Source organism: Lepidochelys olivacea, assembly GCF_965140295.1.
Source record: "Lepidochelys olivacea isolate rLepOli2 genome assembly, chromosome: 10".
Classification (NCBI taxonomy): domain Eukaryota; kingdom Metazoa; phylum Chordata; order Testudines; family Cheloniidae; genus Lepidochelys; species Lepidochelys olivacea.
In genome coordinates this window covers 40,193,208-40,217,662 of record NC_140420.1, presented here as the reverse complement: position 1 = coordinate 40,217,662, position 24,455 = coordinate 40,193,208, and the positions used below count along the sequence as shown (strand labels likewise).

General features: G+C 48.4%; 2 protein-coding genes across 3 annotated transcripts in view; one reads left to right on the top strand and one right to left on the bottom strand.

The window, feature by feature from the left end:
- Positions 1–203: 203 nt before the first annotated feature.
- Positions 204–3,368, bottom strand: STOML1 (stomatin like 1; the record flags this gene model as incomplete). The annotated part of the gene is made up of 3 exons (XM_084640353.1): positions 204–406; positions 2,164–2,385; positions 3,257–3,368. 3 exons carry the CDS (start codon positions 3,366–3,368, stop codon positions 204–206), a joined length of 537 nt encoding a protein of 178 aa, XP_084496479.1.
- Positions 3,369–5,818: 2,450 nt separating this feature from the next.
- PML (PML nuclear body scaffold) overlaps positions 5,819–24,455 on the top strand; it is a 41,234-nt gene continuing 22,597 nt past the window's right edge. Inside the window, exons 1-6 of one of the 2 annotated variants that reach the window (XM_084642310.1) lie at positions 5,819–5,956; positions 7,788–8,272; positions 15,688–16,268; positions 17,445–17,506; positions 21,995–22,081; positions 23,313–23,568. In XM_084642310.1, coding sequence (XP_084498436.1) covers positions 5,951–5,956; positions 7,788–8,272; positions 15,688–16,268; positions 17,445–17,506; positions 21,995–22,081; positions 23,313–23,568 — 1,477 coding nt within the window. In that variant the 5' untranslated portion in view covers positions 5,819–5,950. Of the gene's footprint in view, positions 5,957–7,787; positions 8,273–15,684; positions 16,269–17,444; positions 17,507–21,994; positions 22,082–23,312; positions 23,569–24,455 lie in introns of both variants that reach the window. The other variant, XM_084642309.1, reaches the window with a different exon arrangement.

Below are 24,455 nucleotides of genomic sequence, written 5' to 3'. Positions count from 1 at the left end.
CCGAGGGATCCCATCACAGAGGGGATTTGTCTTCTTTCTCCTCTGTGCAATGATCAATATCCCCAGTGCATGAAACAGAGAATAGAAAAGCTTGAGTCCTCACTCCCTTCACAATTAGATGGTTCTCCTGCCAGATTCTTCAATTCTCCTGCCTTCTCACACACGCACACATGCATGTGCGCACGCACACACACATTCTCTCTTTATCTACGTTGTTTCATTGCCTTGAAGAGCTCCTCTAGTTTCAGGGCAACGCTCAGGTCACCCTTGACACGCAACCTCCCGCTCATGTAGGCACTCAGAGGGTGAAGTTCACCTGAGAAGAAAGCCTGCAGGTCATTTTCCATCATCTCCAGAATCACATCAGGGTTGCACTCAGGGTCCCCATGGCCAATTCGCCCACTGCCTGTAGGGCATGGATATATGGGAGGGAGAGAGAAAGGGGGGATCAGTACCAGGGTTTCACATCTAACACCTTGGGGAAGTCAGAGGCCCTTTGTGGTTGTTTTGTTTAATGAAGTGAATTTAGCACTGGTGAAAGGAGACAATCCCCTCCCTCCAGCAGCAGGGCAAGCTTCTCCCTACAGTGCTCCAGCAGCATCCCAGATGGGAAGGGATATCCTCCTCCACGCCCTCTCTGCTGAGGGCACCAATAAAGGTGCCAGTTAATGTCTAGGATGATGGTGGGTTACTGAGCAACGTGGCTGCCCATCAGCTAGGAAGTGGAGATCACCCAGACAATGTGCTTTAGGCCAAGCTGCCATTGGAGGGGAGCGTCTTCCTGCCACCTTGGGCTAGAGGTGGACAACAACCAGCAATCCCACACCACAGTAATTGCTCATTATGCAGATGGGCAGGAGACATATTTCTGTTTGTAAAATTTTCCATCTAAATGGTTTTTTTGAAGGAATATTGGGTTTTTGCTCTCCATAGAGAACTGACTTTTTGTTGAACCACCAAATGCCGAAAAACTGGAACATTTTCAGCTGCAAAACCAAAATACTTCTATTTGGAAATGCTGCCGCAGTGCCTGATAGGAGTTGTAGTTCGGGCGCTTCATGCGCCTATTCTTCCTGTGCCAGCCAGCCTGGACTTCATCTCCCATGATGCACCATGGCCATGCAAGGCATGGTCATGGAACAGTGTGGTATCATGGGAAATGTAAAGCTATGTGCCATCCCTGTGCACCCTTTTGTGGCTGGATGTGACACTGCAGGTTAGCCCTACCTTATATTCCCCATCTGGTGTCAAAATGTTCCCCATAAAGGATCTGAACAAGTGCAAGCCAAAAAACAAGCTAATCAGAGTAAATTTGCTTCCTTTAATAAGCTCTCACCTCAGACCCTGGCTCACAACTCCTCAGCTAAAAGTCCTCACAGCAAGGTGTCAGGACCAGGCACCTCCTACTGGGCTTGAGTACTCTCCAGGCTGATTGATGGGTTCTGCTAGGGGTGCCTGAAGAGAGTTAGTGGGCCTGTTTTTAAGCTCAGCAGCAGGTCGCTGGCTGCTCAATGCTGGGCCCGCAGCTGTGATGGTTTGTGCTCCAGCCCATGTCCCCTTCCTGGCTTCTGACTCGGGCTCTGACCTTTTGCCCCCTCAGCCCAGTTGTAACCACTGAGCTGGACTGCCAGTGCCCAGGCCCCTGATACAGTCTCTGAGCCTGGTCAGGTTCATCTTCTGGAGCCTAGGAGAGAGAGATATCACCACCCCTTGCAACCTGGATTCCTTCTAGTCCCATGTCCTGCTCAGCGTCCTGTTTCTGTTTAGACAGCAGAGCAGGGAGCCTCCTTGATTATATCCAGGCTGTTCTGGTTGTGAGTTCTGGCTGACCCATGCGATGCTACATGCCTTAGTAGAGAACGAATCCTACCAGGAGCCTGTGTAAGAGAGGGGACTGGGGTTGGTGATATCACCTCCCTGCCAAACTACAACTCCCAAGTAGCACCATTTCAGAACCAAAATATTTCAATTATTCACTGAAAAGTTGAATTTTTCCATGGAATTCCCCCCCACTCCACATTTTCCAACCAACTCTACTAATGAGTTCAGCTCTGTGTGTGGGGTATAAAGACCATGCACATGCCTGCACCCACACACAACACAGCTCAAAGTCCTCACCCACCAAAGTGCCTCCCAAACACAGGGAGAATAAATGGCAGTGACCTGCAGTGAGATCTATGAAGTAGGTTCTCCGCGCACCACTCGGAAGTATGATGTTGAGCTGGTAGGAAGCTCTGACTGAGCCAACCAAGAACTCAGACAAGAACAGCTCCAGAGCTGACAGCAACTCCTCAGGGCTAGGTTTCCTCCTGCTGCTGCTGCTACTGGTGGTGGTGATGGTAGGAGCTGGTTGTTCTCCCTCATTCACTGTCACCATGCTGTCTGCTGGGGACAAAGGTGTCAAGATGGGTTTGGGGGTGCCAGGCTGATTGAGATGAAGTTAGCTGTCAGCGCAGGAGTGGCAGGGAACCACAAGCCACTGTCCAGTAAAGCTCTGATGAGCGGTCAGAAAGGAGTCCCCTAGTCCTTCCTGTCCATCCAACCTCTATCAGCCACCTGTATAGCACACGAACCCGCATCATATCTGGGTATTATATTAACCCACTACAACATAAAAACAGAGAAAAGAGGTATTGTGAGTCCTGTTCTGAGAGTTAGGATGATCCAGTGGTTAGGGTACTAGTCTGGGACTAAGAAGACCCAGCTTCAATCCCCTGCTTTGCCACTAGTTCCTGTGTGAGTTTGGGCAAGTCCCTTAACCTGTCTGTGCCTCTATATACTGGAGATAATAGCACTGCCCTACCTCTCACGGTGGCTGTGCGGCTAAATACAATAGATTGTGAGGTGCCCATATACTAGGGCAAGGGTCTGAGAAGTACCTAAATATACAATCCTTATTTAATCTCTTCTTCCTGTCCTGGTGACCATGAAAGAGAGATTTGGCAACACTCACTGAAAGAGAGATTTGGCAACACTCACTGCACACCAGCATCCAAGATACCAATTATCTCCCTCCTCTCACAATGGGAGGTTGCCACGACTCTCAGCTGCTGCTCTATGGTCACTTCTGGCAAAACTTTGCCACCAGAGACATGGTCTGTCCCACTCGGGATCTGAGAGACAGATTCATCCATTGATGCCTATAGACATCCTGGCTGTTTAAAAGCCAAGCAAAGACTTCTTGTTTTGTCCCCCGGAGGATAAAAGCAGAGCACGTAGCAGGCGTGGGTGAGGAAGGCGTAGCCAGGCTGGTTACCTGTCTCAGGACTAGCTGCTGCTGCCACTGACACGCTGTTGCTAAAGAAGTGAGTAGCCAGCTGCTGAATGGTGTTATGTAGCCCTTCAAACCCAAGGATCGGGGGTGTCATGGTCATGTGTGTATCTGCATGTTGGTGTGGGTGTCAGTTTCTACAGATTTATTTATATAGGTGTCTGGACAGGTGTGTATTTCTGTGGTTGTGCTCTATGGATTTGTATTTGGGCTTCAGGAGTGGGGCTTTAATGGACCCATTGCAGCTGTGATAATGTGTGGTCCTAATTCCACAGATAAAATTACAATAACTTTAGTTAACATAAAACATGGAGCTGGTTACAAAAAATGGGAAGAGGGGAGAGAAAGAATCATGAAAACCTTTGTGAAATTTCATTTTTTTAAAAAATTACCCTTTTTGACACCATTAAATTAGGCTTGAATAAAATAATGAATAATGCTGCCAGCTCTAGCATCCTGTAACAAATAAAACCAGAACTTAGCATAATGCATCTGTCAAAACAATAAATATGCCTGTTTGGGCCTTGCAGTGAAAATGAGCATGTGAGAGAGGGTGGGTGAGAGCAAGCGACGGAGGGAGGGGAATGGAGTGAACGGCGGACGGAGTGAACGGGTGATGGGGCCTCAGGAAGGGGCAGGGTGGGACCTCAGGGAAGGGGCGAGGCAGTGGGCAGGGCAAGGGCGGTCGGTTTTCTGGAATTAGAAAGTTGGCAACCCTATGTGGGGTTTGCCTTAATACAGGCAGTGGTGCCCACAGAGATGCCAAGGGTTGGCTGTCCTTAAGAGTGAGATTTACAGCCTCAAAGAGTAAGACTTTCCAGGGATATGTCAGATCATTGCTTAGTACAGGGACTCTCCTTTTTGCTCCTTGGTGACATCCAGTAGTCCTGGCTTTTAATCCCTTAACCAGCACTTAATAACTTTTTAAAATGTACACTGCTTAATATTGCATCTGAAACACTTCAACTTCCTAGCTCATACTAAAGTCTAGGGCAGGTAAGAATTCTCTTTGCAATGCAAACCAGTGGGTTTTAACAATTATTTGCTGGTTGAAATGAAAATGCAGATGGTTGGAGATCCCAGAGGACATGAATTTGTCCAGTGTGGCTTAACTTTTGAACTGTATTTTGCAGAACCCGCAAACTTTCAATCAAGTCCTGCTTGTTTTTTGGGCAAACTCATTTTCTTGATTGTCAAACACCCCTCCTCCTGCATAGTCTTCTCTCAAGGTGGGCCTGTAGTCTCCATAGTTACCACAGTACACAAGCTTGGAAAGCAGTTTTGCAAGCACCAGGCCCAGTGCCTGAGGGCCTGGATGTATTGTTTTTTATTGCAGTGCCTGAGTAAAAATATTATCTATTTACTCAAAATGGGTAAGATACGCTTAGGAATATATGTGGGAAAGAGATATCATGCTAATGAGTGAGGCTCATACCCAATGTGAGTGAGACTTGGCATGTCTGTGCCCAGCATCCCCAGCACATAGGATGGAGATTCAAGTGATTGAGCATAGCAGGACACCGGACAAATGCAGACTCCTGGCATCCCCCCAGCTGAGGGAGGGACCCTGATGTGGCACAGCGATCCGTTCTCATTGCCACACATGGAGCTGCCCAGCAAGGATGGGCACAGGTAGAGTTACATATTTCGAGTTCCAAAATAGAGGCCACTGCCAGGGGAATAGGGAGGGGGAACTGGAGGGGTGTGTATGTACTGGGAGGGAGGTATTTGGGGGGTGCATGTGCAGTGGGAGGGGATATTTGGGGGTACTGGACGGGGTTCCTGCAGTCTCACTCTCAAGATGGGGGGCAGCTGGCGCATGCCCAGGATGCAGCGCCAGCCCATCAGCGCCTCCCTGCAGGCCTCTCCTCGGGGTGAAGAGCCAGGGTCTGGCCCTGTCACCCCTCTTGGCCAGGCTCTGAGGCCCTACGTCAGGGAAGGCAGCCCAGCTGAGAGGCAGTGGCATCTCCACTTACCTGGCAGGCCAGGCTGGGGCAGGTTATATGCTCAGTACAACATAGGCAGCAAATTCTGACAAGGAGCAGTTTATGCTGCTGGGAGCTGCAGCTGTATGGGAGGGACCAGTCGGGGCATGGAGACAGCTCTTTCTGAGCTGCAAGGTCTGCTCTGAAAGGAAATATCCCAGACATTTCCTCCTATTTGAAAAATCCTCCTGGACACAGATGGGCAGATCAAAAAAAAAAAGAGGTCGTGTCCAGGAAAACCCAGATGTATGCTAACCGTAGGCACAGGCAAGTCAAGGCCTTGCAGACCTCACTGCACCCAGTGGTCGGTACCATCCCGGCTTCATTAGGAATGAGTTGCTGTGCACTGAGCATGTTGGCATCCCAGGCAGGGCCAAGGCACAAGCCTGGCCCCCTACATGCTGCAGGCTGAGACAGGCAGCCTGCAAACAGAGAACTTGGCCTGTTCAGGCCCTGCAGCCAGCTGCTCCCTTCCCCCAACACTAGGCTGTGCTGCCTTCCTTGGCAGCAGTGGAAACTTCCTGCAGCTCCTCCTCCCTGCAGGTCACACAGAGAAAATGAAACTAGCTGTGGTGCTTCTGCTTTGCAGGAAGCTCCTTGTTACTCTCCCTTGGCCAGTTACTCTCCCTTGGCCACAGCAGCAGCTAGACCGTCCCCAGAGCCGTGGCCGGAGCTGGCTGTGCATCCGCTCTCAATGCAGGTATTTTATCTTTCACTTGTCTTTGGCTGATAGTGTGCCATTTGTTTCCCAGCTACACAGAAGGGGTAGGGGGATTCCTGCATGAGACAAACCCCAGCTCCCCACTTTTTGGAGACCATTTCTGGGAGAGACCCACTTTGTGGGGCACACTCTGCTCCGGATGGGATGGTGCAACAGCCATCAGCATTGTGGCACAGCCTCAGTACGTCAGTGTCCTGTGACACCGTTGTGCCATGATGCGAAAGGACGAAATGCTGTGGTTTCATGCACCCCTGCATTTCTGGAGGGTCCTGTTAACTTCTTTCACATGAGGCAGGCAGTCTGTGAATTTGGGGCTATCCCAGAAATATTGAGGAGGCTGGATCTAGTGCCCAGAATAGGACCATGGAGTTAGCTCTTGGAGCTGGCATCCTACTTGTGCATGTTCCTCTATTCCCTCTCTGCTTCCCTCCCCATGTGATATCCCAAAGGCCCAACCTGACAAAGTTGTATTGCAATTGACTTCAACGGGAACTGGCTGCCAGATTTTTCAACAACCACAAGCTGAAATGGGTCTCAAAAGCAGCACACACCTCTGAAAACAAGCCCACACAACACCCCCTAAGGATGTACTCCACCCACCTGGCGACCCACATCCCTAGGGCTAATATTCCCACCGGGGAGGGGCTGCAGTTTGCTCTGCAAACTTGCTGACAAGGAACGGAGACTAATTTTTTGTAACTACAGCTTTGCCAAGGCTGGAGCTTCACCCCATCTCCCACCCATCCACACTCCAGTGTAAAATCCTTTTTGTTGCACTTGTTGCTGGATCTGTTCTATATTAGTTCGTATACTGCTTTCATGGCTATAGTATCTGAGTGCCTTTCAGCAGTTCATTGAGTGACTAACGTGTGTCATGTGGTGTTTGACGCTAACACCACCCCTCCAACAGATCTTGGTGGAGAGACTCACACATGGCATGACAGTATGCTCGTGCTGAGACGTAGCATCACAGCCCTACCTGGACTGGGATTCCTTTCTGCCAGGAGAGGTGGCTCTCCTCCATCTCTTACCACTAAGGGATGATTGGAGTCTTCCTCCAAACTTTGTCCAGGGCACAAAGAGTCAAGCCTCTGCTTTAAAAGCTGGTGACTAATTGGCAGACACAATGGGGAAGAGGGGTGAGATGGTTTTGTGGTTACAGCTGGGGAGTTGTGAGATCTCTGCATATTAACCCCTGGGTGGCTTGGGCGAGTCACTGAACCACGCTGTGTCTCAGTTGCCCATATGCAAAATTGGGATAATAATATTTCCCTGCCTCCCAGGACTGGATAAAATAATCTTTCCATGGTGAGGTTTTATACTAGAGCAGTGGGGACAATGTAGACACCCAGGAGAGATAGGCATGCAGCCCTGCTGCATGCAATGTCACTGTGAACTGTTCTATAATAAGCCAGTTCGCATGATGTTGAGGGCCATGAATTTGCAATATGTAGGCACAAACATATGGGTGCCATATTCAGAGGCAGGATCCTGCAGCCTCCAGTAGGGGTCCTCTAGGCCTAGTCCACCCCATCACACAGGCCACATACCACACCTCACAACACTTCATAGTTCCCTTTGTTCCCCTTCACCCTTCCTCAAAACACAGAAACAAGGGGATGTTTGGGGCAATTGAAAGGTGGCAAATTTAAAATGGATAGAAGGGATTTTAAAAAAATACAGTACATGGTTAGCTTGTAATATTATTACTGTTACATAGAGACATCTCTTCCCCCCCCCCCATCACTCACTGGGGCTCATAGCAGAGCAGCACAGCATTGGTGACCCCCTGGGTCTCTCTCTCCCAAAGGTGATGGAAGAAGAATTTCAGTTCCTGCTCTGCCAGGGATGCCAGAAAGAACCCAGGAATCCCAAGCTCCTGTCCTGCTTTCACACTTTGTGCACCGACTGCCTGGAAGAGAACAAGCCCGTTGGCCAGTGCCCCATCTGCCAGGCTCCCATCCCACAAGCCAGCGGGATCCCAGACCAGGACAACCTGCTCTTTGCCAATCTGCAGGCCAAGCTGAGCACCTACCAGAAGATTGTCAGCAGCAGCGACTTGGTCTGTGACCGCTGCAGAGATCTGGCCGAGTTTTGGTGCTCTGAGTGCGAGGAGTTCTTTTGCATCAGATGCTTTGAGGCCCACCAGTGGTTCTCAAAGAAGAAAAGCCACGAAACCAGGAAGGTGAGGGAGCTGAAGGCAGAATCTGCCAAACAGTTTCTGGAGGGAGCAAGGAAGTCCAGAATCCTCTTCTGTTCCAATCCCACCCACAATGACCAGAACTACATTACAAGGTAAGAACATCAACCTTCTATGATTTATTCCCATACAGTTGTGAGCACATGGGAAAAGGGTATTGGGAGGGAGGGTCTGTGGTGAAGGCCAGGCCTGGGAGTCTAGGGAACTTAGGACCCTTTCTTCCTGCACCAAGATATGAGAGTAACTCCCATTGACTTCCGCAGGAGCTACTTGAGTCATGTTGCAAGAATATGGCCCTTCGGTTCTATTCCCAGCTCTTCCACTGACCCACTATGTGACCTTGGGCAAGTCACAGCTGTGATGGGTTGGACCCCTCTTCTGGATGTACCAGGGTTTCACTGGGCCCCACCTGCTCCACCAGCCTGGATTCCCTCTCCCTGTTTTGCTGAATTAGGCTCTCCAGCCCCTTGCAGCACACACACAGAGGTAGGGCCACACCCAGATGCAAACACAAACTGAAGCCAGCTCTGTGTGAGAGGATTCACCCAGCACTCACTTGCACACCCCTTTTGGGGAATAAACCCAAAATAATATTGTCTTGTGCTGTATAGAAAGATCTGCACAGCACAAACTCATAAAAATTTGACCTCTCCTTCAATGTGAAGAGAGATATGCACAACTTCTTCCCCCCTCAGTTAGAAATTGCACAAACTGGGTTTAATAATAAACAAAACAAATTTATTAACTGTAAAAGGCAGATTTTAAGTGATTATAAGGGATAGCAAACAGAGCAAAGCAGATTACTGAGCAAATAAAACAAAATATGCATACTAAGCATAAGATCTTAAAGAGAGTGGTTTCAAGAAGTAATTTCTCACTCTCAATGTTATTTTAGGTGTGAAAGTAGAATGAATTATATTGAAATTATAATTCATTAAAGAAATGCTGCTTGAAGGGTTTGTCGAAATATAGTTGTCAGGAAGAGAAATATTAAGGAGTGTGAGACAATGGGTCCTCAAACTAATTAACTTAGAGCTCCTATTGAGCTAGAAGATTGGTAAACGTTAGTATGGAAAGGTAAATTGCAGAGTTTCTGTATCTTAGAGTTCCAGTTATGTCTTCTTACAGACTGGACCCCTGTCACAGTCTGGACTCGCCCCTGCCTTTCCCCTCAGGTTAGTTCCTTTGTCCCTTCAGGTACTTTCAGCAGTCCTTCTTCTTGGGTAGGCAATGGAGGAGAGTCCAGATCAACCCGCTCCCCAGCCCTTAAAACGGATTTACCTAAGGCAGGAATCCTTTGTTTGATCCCCATCCCCCTACAGTGGAAAAGTACCAGCTGTGTCCAAAGGGGTATTTTTCATCAGGTGAGATTATCACCTGACCTTGTAGTGTCAATACAGCATCCCAGGAAGCACTTCAGGAAGGTGGGAGATTTGTATCTTCAGAGTTCTATTGTCCTTCTTAAATGGGTCATTCAGGAGGATTGCCTACTGTCTGGCAGGCGTTCCTCCAAAGTACACACACAGATGTAATTGTTACATAGTCAATATTCCTAACTTTAGATACAGAAATGATACATGCATACAAACTGGATAATCACATTCAGTAAATCATAACCTTTCCAATGGTATCTTACATGAGCCATCTTGCATAAAGTATATCTTAGTTATGCCATATTCCCATCATAACCATATTACTATGCAGAATATAGGATGTACTGTCACAACAGCCTCTTCCTGTGCCTCAGTTTCCCCATCTGTAAAATGAGGCTAGCTCTTTTTCAAGTGGCCTCTGCACATTCCCACCCTTGCTTCATGGTGTCAGCAGATCACAACAGGGGTCAGGCTGGAATTCGCATCCCCCTGCACCTCAAACAATGCCCCAGGGTTGCTCTTCTGCAGAGACTGAACCCGGGACCTCAGCATCTAAATTCATGAGCCCTTACTGCTTGAATTAAAAGACCAGGCTCTTTAGTTTGGAGGCAAGAGGAGACTCAAACTTCTGTGTGTGGTGCAGTAATGCGGGGGACAAAGCATGGGTCACACCCCCCATTGAACAATTGGCCAGGTACATCTTGGGATTTCCCTCCCACACACCGTCTGACACAGTGCATGTTGACCACTGCTGAAGGCACTGGCTTGACGAACCCTCTGGGCTAGTATGGGAAAACCTCTATTCCCAAAGATCCTTCGTAGAGACTTACAAACTCCCCACGCATGTGTCATATTGAAAGGCATATAACCATGGGCAGCGGGTACAGTAGGCCAGGAGGGGCTAAGCCTCCCCGGTGCAGCCACCGCTGATCCTGCGGCCAGAAGCCTGGGCCATGGTGGCTCCACCTCTTCCCCTACATGCTGGGAGTAGGCTTCCATGGGAAGAGTTTGCTTATTTATTATGTGCCATGCAGGTTCCCAGGCAGCTGAGGAGCCGGTACCTACTACTCAGCTACCTGGGTCCCTGGGACTCCCCAGGGAGATTACTGATGAACCCAGGAAGCTGAGTAGCAGAAATCACCTCCTCAGCTGCCCAGGAACCTGCATGGCTCATATAAAAACTCAGCGTTTTCTGCCTTGGTGCTCCTCTCCAGCACTCTCCAACCCCCTCTCTGGAGGTCCCTCCTGCCGCTTGCTGGTTCCTCCTCTCCACTCGGCCCCCCACCGCCGGTCCCTCCTCCCCTCCCACTTGGCCTCCAATGGGAGGAGGGATGCGGTGGGTGACGATGGGGGTTGTGTGGGAAGAGGGGGGAAGGGATGTGGCGAGGGTCAGTGGAGGGGAGGAGAGGAGGGATGCACGCGGGGAGGGGGAGAGAGGAGGGACCAGTGAGCAGAGGTGGGGGGGCAAGCGGGGACAGGAGGAAGAGGGACCAGCGAGCAGTGGCTCTGGGGCTGAGCGGGGAGGAGGGGGGAAGGAGAAGCATACAGTGAGCAGAGAGAGGACAAATGGTGGGAGGAGAGACCAGTGAACAGCAGGAGGGCGGGCTGAGAGGGAGGAGGTGGGACTGGCGAGCAGCAGCAAGGGGACTGAGCAGAAAGGGAGGAGGGACTGGTGAGCAGCAGTGGGGGCCCAAGGGGCAGGGGGGATGGAGAGGAGGGACACCTGTGGCAGGGAGGGGGCTGAGCAGAGGAGGAGGTGGGCGTAACAAGGAGTTTGCTTGTCCTTGCAACAAATCAGCCAGAGATCTCTTCTGAGTACAATTATTTTATTTTATTTTTATTTTATTCACGGTGTCAACTCCCACCACCTTCTATTTACAGACCGCTGCAAACCAGCAACCTGGGGGAAAGCTAGCTTCTCCAGCCAGCAGTGATGCACAGTCCTTGGCTCCTCCCTTGCCTGCCTGCCTGCCAGCCCTATATAGCCCCCTGGCTAATGAGGCCCGCAGGTGCTTCCCTTCTAGCAATTAAGTGTGGCATACTCAGCCAGCCCCAATTAATGCTTCTTAATTGGAGCTAGGCTAACAGAGGGCTGGCCCAGGACCTCCTGGCCAGCACCCTGTTACAGTGGGCCTGGGGCAGAGTGGGGTGAAGTGGGGTGGGGCCACTGGCAGAAGAGGCGGGACAAGGAGCTAGCCTCCCTGAGGGGAAGCTTCACCCACCAATCATGCATATAACACACATGTATAATAATCTATTGCTGCCAGTACCAATCACTAATTCATAGATTCATAGATATTAAGGTCAGAAGGGACCATTATGATCATCTAGTCTGACCTCCTGCACAGTGCAGGCCACAGAATCTCACCCACTCACTCCTGCAAAAAATCTCTCACCTATGTCTGAGCTACTGAAGTCCTCAAATCATGGTTTAAAGACTTCAAGGAGCAGAGAATCCTCCAGCAAGTGACCCATACCCCATGCTACAGAGGAAGGCGAAAAACCTCCAGGGCCTCTTCCAATCTGCCCTGGAGGAAAATTCCTTCCCGACCCCAAATATGGCGATCAGCTGAACCCTGAGCATGTGGGCAAGATTCACCAGCCAGATACCCAGGAAAGAATTTTTTGTAGTAACTCAGATCCCACCCCATCCAACATCCCATCACAGGCCATTGGGCCTGTTTACTATGAATATTTAAAGATCAATCAATTGCCAAAATCATATTATCCCATCATACCATCTTCTCCATAAACTTATCAAGTCTAATCTAAAAGCCAGATAGGTCTTTTGCCCCCACTGCTTCCCTTGGAAGGCTATTCCAAAACTTCAGTCCTCTGATGGTTAGAATCTTTCGTCTAATTTCAAGTTTAAACTTCCCAATGACCAGTTTATATCCATTTGTTCTTGTGTCCACATTGGTACTGAGCTTAAATAATTCCTCTCCCTCTCCGGTATTTATCCCTCTGATATATTTATAGAGAGCAATCATATCTCCCCTCAACCTTCTTTTAGTTAGGCTAAACAAGCCAAGCTCCTTGAGTCTCCTTTCATAAGACAGGTTTTCCATTCCCCGGATCATCCTAGTAGCCCTTCTCTGTACCTGTTCCAGTTTGAATTCATCCTTCTTAAACATGGGAGACCAGAACTGCACACAGTATTCCAGGTGAGGTCTCACCAGTGCCTTGTATAACGGTACTAAAACCTGCTATCTCTACTGGAAATACCTCGCCTGATGCATCCCAAGACCGTATTAACTTTTTTCACTGCCATATCACATTGGCGGCTCATAGTCATCCTATGATCAACCAATACTCCAAGGTCCTTCTCCTCCTCCGTTACTTCTAATTGATGCGTCCCCAGCTTATAACTAAAATTCTTGTTATTAATCCCTAAATGCATAATCTTACACTTCTCACTATTAAATTTCATCCTATTACTATTACTCCAGTTTACAAGGTCATTCAAATCTTCCTGTATGTTATCCCGGTCTCTCTCTAAATTGGCAATACCTCCCAGTTTTGTATCATCCGCACACTTTATTAGCACACTCCCACTTTTTGTGCCGAGGTCAGTAATAAAAAGATTAAATAAGATTGGTCCCAAAACTGATCCGTGAGGAACTCCACTAGTAACCTCCCTCCAGCTTGATAGTTCACCTTTCAGTAGGACCCGCTGTAGTCTCCCTGTTAACCAATTCCTTATCCACTTTTCAATTTTCATATTGATCCCCATCTTTTGAATTTAACTAATAATTCCCCATGTGGCACGGTATCAAATGCCTTACTGAAATCTAGGTAAATTAGATCCACTGCATTTCCTTTGTCTAAAAAATCTGTTACGTTCTCAAAGAAGGAGATCAGGTTGGTTTGGCACGATCTACCTTTTGTAAAACCATGTTGTATTTTGTCTCATTTACCATTGACCTCAATGTCCTTAACAACTTTCTCCTTCAAATTTTTTTCCAAGAGTTTACATATTAGAGATGTCAAACTAACAGGCCTGTAGTTACCCGGATCACTTTTTTTTCCTTTCTTAAAAATAGGAACTATGTTAGCAATTCTCCAATCATACGGTACAACCCCTGAGTTTACAGATTCATTAAAAATTCTTGCTAAAGGGCTAGCAATTTCATGTGCCAATTCCTTTAATATTCTTGGATGAAGATTATCTGGGCCCCCCCCCCCCCCCCGATTTAGTCCCATTAAGCTGATTGAGTTTTGCTTCTACCTTAGATATGGTAATTAAATTCCTGGTTCTCTTAGAGGACAATGGTTTGATTATTCCTCCCATCTACCCAGCCCTTTTCTTTAGTTGCCTGTAGATTTTAAATCATGCTTTGGGGTGGGATTAATGGGAATGCCATCAAACTGAAAAGTGACGGGCATGAAAAGAAACAATACTGGGTGGGAGGAGAGAGAATCTCATGTCACATTTCTCTGCATGTCTCAGATTTGCTCAAGCTCTCGGTGTCTGTATCCCACACCCCATGGTATTATACTCAGAATGGGCCAGAGTCTGATCCAATTTCCACCATTATAAATGCAGAATCACTTCATTGTCACTGATGGGTTACACTTGGCTTTATACCACTGTAACGGAGTCTAGAATCTGGCCCGGTGAGATTACTGCAAATGAGAAGCATGTGTTGCACAGACATGCTGGATACTCTGTCTTGCTTACTCACTGGGTGCAGCTGCACCAACGACTGCCAGCAACGGTGCAGCTGAATCAGTGCTAAGATATTAGGGTAGATGGGACTCAGGCATTTTCACCACCAGGTCATGGCAATCTGCTCAGCATAACCTGCATGGTGAAAGTAGTGACTGAGCCCTGGGTATGCTGCAGCTGACACCCTTAGTACCATTCTTGCAGCTGCACCAGTATGTCCTTGCAAGGAGGGCTGGTCCAGTATTTAGGGGACTAGGCTAGGACCTGTGAGATTGGGGGGGTCAAATCCCTGCTTTACCACAGACTGTGTGTGACCTTGGACAAGTCTCTTAGCCTTTCTGTGCCTTGGCTGTTAATTTAGTTGATACCTACAAGCAGTTGAGTGGGAGAAGGAATGGAATCAGAGCAGCAGGCATATCCCATTTCTCATCAAGAGCGAATTGCCAACTTCTACAAACAGTTCCTAATGAATCACTCTGTAGATTCCAGCCTCTGGGTGGCTATGCTGGGCTGCAGCTTTTCTCCATTTATCTCCTCTTTGGAGACTGTCCCTCTCCTGGACTCCCTGAAAAACAGAAGGCATCATACTCAGCTGATGTAAATCACCATGGCTCCATTGATTTCAGCACAACCATTCCCATTAACACCAGCTGAGGAGGATCTGTCCTAGAGAATCTCTAAGGAGTTCCCCAGAATGGGAAGGGAATTTCCACAGGATGCAGCTATTATCCCATTACGTCGCTGCCCTTTTTCTCTATGTGCCAGTAGGGAATGCTTTTGTTAGAGATATGCCAATGGCCAAATATTTGAATCAACCCCCATAAGTCTGGCTGCCTGTGGGAAACTTTGGAGATCTTATTTCTTCTTCTCTTCCTCTACTCCACTTTTCCTCTACACCTCTCATCACAATAGTATTGGGTGGGAAATGGTTTCCCATCCCACTAAAATCTTTGAGAGTTCAAAACTTTTTCCACATCCTGAATCGGGACAAAAAGTCAAAATCTCAATGATTTTTCTAAAGCAAAAGGTTTCTGTTTGTATAAATCAAAACATTTTGTTTCGGTTTTGACCTTTTTTTTTCTTTTTATAAAGCTCTCCTTTTTTTTGACTGCAGTTAGCTTAAATTTCTTTTTTTTTAAATTGTTTTGGACCAGAAAACCAGAATTTTTCATTTTGAAAATGTTGAAACTAACCCTTTTGAAACATTGCTTGACATTTTGTCGAGTCATGAAATTCATTGACACCGATCCTGTTTGTGAATGGTTTCACTTGGGACTAATTGACATTTTTCAGTGAAAAAAATGTTTATTTGAAAAAATCCCCACCAGCTCTAATCACGAGGCTCAGGATGTGGCTACAACCAAAGGCCTTGCCCCAGCCTCAACTGTAGGCCAAGCAGTGGGTTGTAGAGAAGAAGGGACTTCTTAGGATGCATTCAAATTAAGCTGTATTGTGCTTGTATCAGTAGTATCTACTGCAGAGGATGTTTCAAGCCTCTCTGTTGTTCCTGTGCGCTCCTGGATAGTGAGCACTCAAAACTCTACTGCAACATCCAGACGGAAATTGAGCGGCGGCAGGAGGAGCTGGGGAGCCTGAGCGAAGAGCTGAAGAGGAAGAAGGCCCACTTTGAGGATGTCTATAAAAGCCTGAAGGGCAAAGCTGACCAAATGGACCGGGTGAGGACTGAAAACCAGGAGCTGATCCGAAAGAGCATCGAACACATGGTGAAGTTGATCCAAGAGAAGGAGCAGGAGCTGCTGGAGATGGTGGAAAGGCAGCACCGCCTGGGGAACGAGGACCTGGAGGGGAAGCTGAAGCAGATGGAAGCTGTGCTCAAAAGGATGGGGGCCAGTGAGCAGCTAGTGGAGAAGATGCATCTCTATGCGTCAGACCAGGAAGTGATGGACATGCACCCCTTCATCAAAGGATCCTTAGAGGAGCTCATGAAACTGCAGCCTCTGGCAGTGGGAGCCAGTGTCCAGGCTGGAGACTTCGCCGAGTGTAAAGCCAAACTCCAGGCTCTGTTTGAAAGAGTGACTGGGGAGAGAGGTAAGATGGTTTCACAGACCTGTGTGGCTCCTGCTGGAGTAAGATGGGGTAGTGCTTGGCGGGATGGGGGCATGGCTGCATGATGCCATGTCTGATGTCCTCAATGTACCACCTGCCCTGCCTTACTAATTACTATACCTCGAAAATGGGGCAAACTATTTTCCCTCTTGCAAAAAGCTGCCTGTGAAATCTGAGGAAGATGTTACACTTTGGGGCAGCTACGTTAAAACCCACAAAATACCAGCATCTCTCAAGTGTCCAGGAATTCTTTCCCTCTTTGCATAATTGGCCCTCATTTAGCTAACAGTGCTCTAACTTTCAGGGTGGTGGGAGGTGATGTGAAATGGGCCAGTTCAGGCTCGGTCCCATTTCCCCTGATTCCCCATCGCCCCATGCCATGGGTCCATCATTCCCACCAATGCAAAGTGTGTGGCAATAGCTCCCTTTCTGATTCCCTAGCCTTTTGCATCTACTGGTGTAAAGGATGACCTGAGGTGCAGGACAGTGGAGAATCCAGCCTGTGCTCTCCAGTTTTGGGATTGCAGTCCATAACACTCTGATGAGACTGGGCCCGCCCGTCAACTAGCTGGATGTTTTAAGTGCTAGGAGTGCCCCTTCAGAATAGGAAGCTGTTTCCCAAAAGCAGGGCCTCACTGTCTCAAAGGACTCAGCACTACCTCCTCCAGTTGAGGCCATTCCCACATCACTGCAGGCCAGGTGGCAACTCTGTGCTCTGTCTGAAAGCAGGAGGCCAGATTCACCCCTGGTGTAACTCCACTGCAGTCAGTTCCACTAGCAATGAGGTTGGTCCAACGGTAGCATCACTCAGCGGTCTCTGCCTCATCTCCCTATGCAAATATGAAGATAGTTAGGCTGGATTTTATGACGTGCTGGTTTCACTGCTGTGGTTCTGCTTGCTGGACTCCCGGCAAAGGTAGCAGGCACCTATGTTCCTGGCTCATCCAGAACCTAGCAGTCGGGCTTCTGATGAGGGATTGAGAATCAGAATGAGAAGCAAGCCAGATCTTACTATTACAGGCCTTCTGCCAAGGCCACTCCCAACTCAGCTGCTTGCAGGGCATGGGGACACTCTGCCGACACTGTAACCAGCAATCTGGGAGTATTTTCACTGCCTCTGAGAACAGCTTCACCCAGCTCAATCTTTCTCCTTTGTAGATGCTGCCTCCTGTGCTGCCCAAGTAGCTCCAGTGACTGAGGTATCTTCACCTAAGGACTTGGTGAGAGGAGCTATTTGCATTTGCCCTTATCAAAGGGGTAGGGGAGGGCTCCTGCCATGCCAAGGGCTGGTGGAGATGCTGATTCTGTAGTTTCTCCCACCTGCCACACTGGCCAAATTTACATGCGTGATGGGGGGTAAGGAGTGTTGAGCAGGACAAGGAGTGTGGGGGGGACCCAATTCTGCATTGATAGGAGCGTGGCTACCGTGACCCTCCCACCAAGCACTAGCAGGGAAAAGGCCAAAGGAGGGGAGCATGGCACCTCATTGTGTTGAAGCCCATGGGTGAGATTCTGTCCAGACACCCAATAACAGAGATCCCCCAGGGACCTTCACCACCATGCAGTTCTACTCTGTGACATTCTTCTCTCTTTGTCCCCATCTCCCACGCTAGGGGACAGGTCTGTTTCATGCCGCTCCCTTCATCTGGAAGAGCCCGCACTTTTGCCCACATTCAGAGACCTTTCCCTCTTTTCTACAACATAGAATAATAGAATATCAGGGTTGGAAGGGACCTGAGGAGGTCATCTAGTCCAACCCCCTGCTCAAAGCAGGACACATCCCTTCTTCCCACCCTGTTCTGTCACCACACCCCATTCGCTGGCCAGCTGCTGCTCTGCCTGCTCCTCCTCTCAGTGGTTGATCTCTGTAACGGGGTCACACACCCCTTACTGAGCCTGAGCAGAAGGGAGAGAAGAGCCTTTCCTGCTTACAGGCAATCATCTAGATTACACCCCTGCATAGCTGCCAGAACTGCCAACCCTGGAGACAGGCAGCCACACCTGTGACCAACAGAGAAAACGACCCGGTACATCAAGGAGAGAATAGCCGTGGTGGCACTTTTTTGGTCTTCTTACTGTTTTGTTGTTGTTGTTGATTTGGGGTCTACATTTAGTTTGAACCTCTCTTATGGTGTTTTAAAATAGTATCCATGCAGCTTACAGGCATTTCACTCTTATGACTGTTCCTTAAAAGGCAACAACAACAAAATAATAAGAAGACCAAAAAAGTGCCACCACGGCTAAACAACCGAGTACAAAATGCAGTAAAAGCTAAATTGGACAGGCCCAAAAAGAAATTGAAGAGTAACTAGCAAAAGACACAAAAACTAATAGCAAAAAAATTCTTAAGTACATCAGAAGCAGGAAGGCTGCCAAACAATCAGGAGGGCCACTGAATGATTGTGGGGCTACAGGAGCACTCAAGGAAGTCAAGCCCCTTGTGGAGAAGCTAAATGAATTCTTTGCACCAGACTTCACTGCAAAGGATGTGGCCTCCCACACCTGAGCCATTCTTTTTAGATTACCCAAATCTGGGACAGTTCCTCAGATTCGTGTCAGCAGAGGAGGCTTTGGAACAAATTTTTAAATTTAACAGTAATAAGTCACCAAGATCCGATGGTAATCACTCAAGAGTTCTGAAGGAACTCAGACATGAAATTGTAGAATTTCTAACTGTGGTATGTAACCTAATGCTTAAATCAGCCTCTGTACCAGATTACTGGAGGATTGCTAATGTAACACTGATTTTTCTTTAAAGGCTCCAGAGGCGATCCTTGCAAATACAGGCCTTGTCTACACTTGCAAATTACAGCGCAGTAAAGCAGCTTTCTGCAGTGTAACTCCCGAGGTGTACACACTGCCAAACCACTTTGTGCACAGAAACTCCTCAGTTGCAGCACTGCAAAAACACCACCTCGATGAGGCTGTGTCTACACTGCCACTTTCAGCGCTAAAACTTCAGTTGTTCGGGGTGTGAAAAAACACCGCCCTGAGTGACAAAAGTTTTAGTGCTGAAAAGTGCCAGTATAGACAGCGGTTTATTGCTGGGAGCCATGTTCAGGGTGGGGTTTTTTTATCAGCGGGGAGAGCTATCTCCCCGGCGATAAAGCGTGTCTACACTGCTCATGTCAGAGCGCTGCCGCGGCATCGTGAGCAGTGTATACCTACCCTGAGAGTCCTAAGCACAGAGGCTCCAGCGTTGTATTGGCAGTGTAAACACATTACAGTGCAGAAAGAAATCAATTGGCCTCCAGAAGTGTCCCGTAATCCCTCAAGTGGCTGCTCTGCTCATTGTTTTGAACTCTGCTGCCCTGGAGACATGCGCCCCTCCCCTTTCAAAGCTCTGTTTCTGACAACCCTTGCATTCTGAGCTGATCTGCTCTGGGACACAAAGCAAACCACTGATGTGGAATGCTCCTGCTGTTGAACACAGAGCTGAGAGAGATAGACAGATTGTTGTGCAGAGAGCTGGGGAGGAAGGCGGGGGCTGATGACAGGGTGTCCCCCTCTTCCTGCCTCAGAACTGGTTGCTTCCTGCTGCTGTCTGAACTTACAAGACAGCAAGCTGACACACTCTTTCCCCCAAAGCATAGTCTCTCCCCCTGTCCATACACACACACTCCCTGTCACACACTCTGCCACCCCACACCCCACTTCAGTTGAAAAGCAGCTGGCAATGTAGTAAGATGCCCATGGAACAATGGGATTGGGAAACCTACATCATGCAATGCTGTGCCTGCCCCATGAAGCATTGCGAACCCTTCCCAAAGCACCCTGCAGCCAGTTGTACAGTGGGATAGCTGCCATGGTGCGCTGCTCTCTTTGCTGTTGCAAGAGCTGCTAATGTGGATGCGCTCCACCGTTACAAGGAAAACAGTGTGGACATGCAACAGTAGTTTAATTCCAATGCTTTAATAAAAGTGTTGTTCTTTAATAAAATTTCTTGTTGCACAGAAATTTGCCAGTGTAGACATACTCACAGGCTGGTAAGCCTAACTTCAGTACCAAGCAAACTGGCTAAAACTATAGTAAAGAAGAGAATTATACATGAACACAATATGTTGGGAAGAGTCAACCTGGCTTTTGTAAAGGGAAATCATGCCTCACCATTATTAGAATTCCTTGAGTGTGTCAACAAGCATGTGGACAAAGGTAATCTAGCTGATATAGTGTACTTGGACTTTCAGAAAGCCTTGGACAAAGTCCCAGACCTCAGTCTCTTAAGAAAAGTAAAGAGTCATGGGATAAGAGGGAAAGGCCTCTCATGGATCAGCAACTGGTTAAATGAGACAACAAAGGGTAGGACTAAATGGTCAGTTTCAGGAGAGAGGTACATAGTGGGGGTTCTCCCAAGGATCTGTACTAGGACTAATGCTGTTCAACATATTTATAAATGATCTGGAAAAAGGGGTAAGCAGTGAAGTGGCAAAGTTTTCAGACAATACAAAATTACTCAAGACAGTTAAATCCAAAGCTGACTGTGAAGTTACAAAGGGATCTCACAAAGCTGGGTGACTGGGCAACAAAATGGCAGATGAAATTCAATGTTGATTAGTGCAAAGTGTTGTACATTGGAAAACATTGTCCCAACTGTACATACAAAATATGGGGAACTAAATTAGCAGTTACCACTCAAGAAAGAGATCTTGGGGTCATTCCCCAGATCTTGGGGAAAACATTTGCTCAATGTGCAGCAGCAGTCAAAAAAGCTAACAGACTGTTAGGAACCATTAGGAAAGGGATAGATGATAAGACAGAAAATATCATAATGCCACTACATAAATCCATCTTACTTGGAATACTGCATGAAGATCTGGTCACCCATCTCAAAACAAGATTAAGAGGTATGGAACAGCTTCCGTATGAGGGGAGATTAAAAAGACTGGGAGTGGTCGCCTTAGAAAAGAGACGATTAAGGAGGGATATGATCGAGGACTATAAAATCATAAATGGTGTGGAGAAAGTGAATAAGGAAATGTTATTTACTTTTTCACATAACATAAGAACATTAACAGGCACCAGGTTTAAAACAAACATAAGGAAGTACTTCTTCACACAACGCTCAATCAACCTGTACAACATGTTGCCAGGAGATGTTGTGAAGGCCACAAGTATAATGGGATTCAAAAAAGAATTAGATGAGTTCTTGGGGGATAACTCCATCAATGGCTGTTAGCCAAGATGATCAGGGATGCAATCCCATGCTCGAGATGACCCTGGCCTCTGACTGCCAGAAGTTGGGAGTGGATGACAGGGGTGGATCGCTTGATAATTGTCCTGTTCTATTCAGTCCCTTTGGAGCATCTAGCACAAGCCACTGTCAGAAGATAGGATACTAGGTGAGGTGGACCATTGGTCTCACCCACTCAGGCCATTCTTATGTTCTTATTTCCTAAGCTGTTTCCCAGACTCCTGTCCCGTGATCCTCTTCCTCTTGAGGTCCAACTAGCTGGGCTGCATCCCACCAGGCCCCTGCACTCAGTGGTTCCTCAGCCTCTCTGGTAGCACCTTCTCCCTTTCTCTCTCCCCAGCTGTAGCAGGCCACCAAACAGCCCAAGCTGAGGAAGCAGCTCCTCAAGGTCTTTGGATCTGGCCCTTGTGATGTCCGGATTAGAAGAACTCTGAGAAGCTGACTTCACGTACGCACTGGCCCTTATCAGCCTGAATGCCAAGGGCTCCTTTTAATTGCTCCTTTGTGCTTTCTCCAGTCAGGGGAGTTCACTCAGCTTAGGACTCAAGAGCAGCACTCGGTTCCCATGCTTACTGGCAACATCCAGGAGGCGCACCTGGGCATGGTAAGTTTCCTGCTGATTATGGAACATTGCGCTCTGGCTTGCAGATGACCCTCCCTCCCCAATCGGGACCTGAGCTCAGCGGGGAGGAGCCCAGCGGTCGGCAGAACAATTGGACCAAAAGGTACAGCAGATGGCTGGGCTGTAGTGAAAAGTTGTCAGAGCTATGCTGATTCACACCAGCACATTGTATCTATTTGATTGCCTTCATGCCTTCTTGGCCTGTAATCTCTTTGGGGCAGGGATTGTGTCTCCCTAAGTCAAAGCCCAGCATAAGGGAGCCTGTCCCTGGTATGATGGAGGTATTTTTCTCTTCCCTGGAGGGTATTGGGGTCTCTGCCCCTTATGCTACCTGCTGGAGGCATCCCCCAGGGCCCCTCCAAAAATTGGACAAACCCGGCACTTCTGTTGGTCTCTGCAGGGCAGGGTGGGGTGCAAGTGGGGTGGAGGAAGCTCACTCGACTGCCTCCTGCCCAGAGTCTGTCCTGTGGGTCGGAGAGGCTGGCACTCGGGCCCCAGATTCACTACAGTGCTTCGTAAAGAGCACAGGGAAGAGGAGGGAGGGTCACTGGTTGTAGCGTGGCTGCTTCTAGGTCCCAGGCATGGCCCAGGAGCCCATTGTGCTATGCAGGTGCTGTACAAACGCAGCACAGAGACATGGCCACTGCTCCAAAGAGCTCACACTTAGTACTCTGACCATGTACGGCTAGGCTGCCCTTCTTCCTCACCCTGAGCTAGTGGTCACGGGTGCAGGTTACTGCCCCAGCAGTACCCCCGGGGCGTCACGGTCCCTCCCGTAGCCCTCTCTACTGTGGGGGTTTGGTGAGGATCTCATTTACCGCAGCCCTGAGAAAGGTGCAGTTTGCCTCCCCCATTGCCCTGGGCACCCAGCCAGCGCCAACTGGGGCATGGGAGAGTGAGGGGAAGGAGGCTTATAGTTCCACCCACTCTGCCCACCCCCTGCAGACAGCATGTGGCATCCGGAGCCCAGATCCAGGCTCCAGGGAGCTGGGTGACAGAGCAGAGGCCTCACTTCCCAATCACAGTCCAGCACTTTATAGTTTACCCTGGACCTTTTGAGCAGTAATTGGATTTTAAAGAGTCCCCCACAGCTGGGCTGGGTGTTCAGAGGACCGAGCAAACCTCTGGCCTAGGACACTGTCAGCCTGCCCCACAACGCTCCCTGGACGGGTACCCATCCTCATGCTGCTTAGGGGCTCTTCTCTCTCCCCAGGCCCCCCCAGGGAAGAGGAAACCAGGCCAAGCTGAAAAGGCCATCCAGACACCAATCAAGGTGCTGAAGCTTGAATCTCAGCCCAAGGTGCCGGAGAGAACCCCCAGCAAGTGCGACCAGGGCTTGCTAGACTTGGACCTGCAGCCTGGACCCAGCACTTCAACACCCAGCAGAAACTGTGGAGGGGCTCCTGCAGCGAGGGGAGCTGTGCTCTCTCAGGAGCTGGGAAACGCCCACTCTGAGCCCGGAGATCAAGGTAGGAAGAGTGAAGTGGGAGCCTTGTTGGGAGATCACCGCGGGGCATCTTGAAAGGGAAGCTTGGGCCAAAGCAGCTAGACATCACCACGAGAAGGGTCCTGAATGGAACGTAAGGATTATGAAGCAGAGGTCATGGCCTCACCCTCCACATTTCTGGCTTTGTAATTTGCACCTTCCGTGCTTATGTAAACAGCAAGGCAAAGGCAGTACAGCCTAGTGGATAGGGCACGGGCCTGGGACCCAGGTAGGGTTGCCAACATTGTAGTTCAAAACAAACATTTGGGACTGTTTTCTTAGCACCCCCATCTCACCTCTCCTCCTACTATTATTTATTATTATCAATGAAGAAGAAGAAGCAGGGATCCTAGAAATCTGTTTCCCAGGGAAAAACATGGAATTTGTGTTTTTATAAAAAGAACGAGGAGTACTTGTGGCACCTTAGAGACTAACAAATTTATTTGAGCATAAGCTCATCGGATGCATGCAGTGGAAAATACAGTAGGAAGCTATATATATACAGAGAACATGAAAAAATGGGTGTTGCCATACCAACTCTAATGAGACTCATCAATTAAGGTGGGCTATCAGCAGGAGAAAAAAACTTTTGTAGTGACAATCAGGATGGCCCATTTCAAACAGTTGACAAGAAGGTGTGAGTAACAGTAGGGGGAAATTAGCATGGAGAAATAGTTTTTAGTTTGTGTAACGACTCATCCACTCCCAGTCTTTATTCAAGCCTAATTTAATGGTGTCCAGTTTGCAAATTAATTCCAGTTTTGAAGTTTCTCGTTGGAGTCTGTTTTTCAAGTTTTTTTGTTGAATAATTGGACAATCAATTACAGACCTAAAAGTCGCAATTATTCAACAAAAAAACTTGAAAAACAG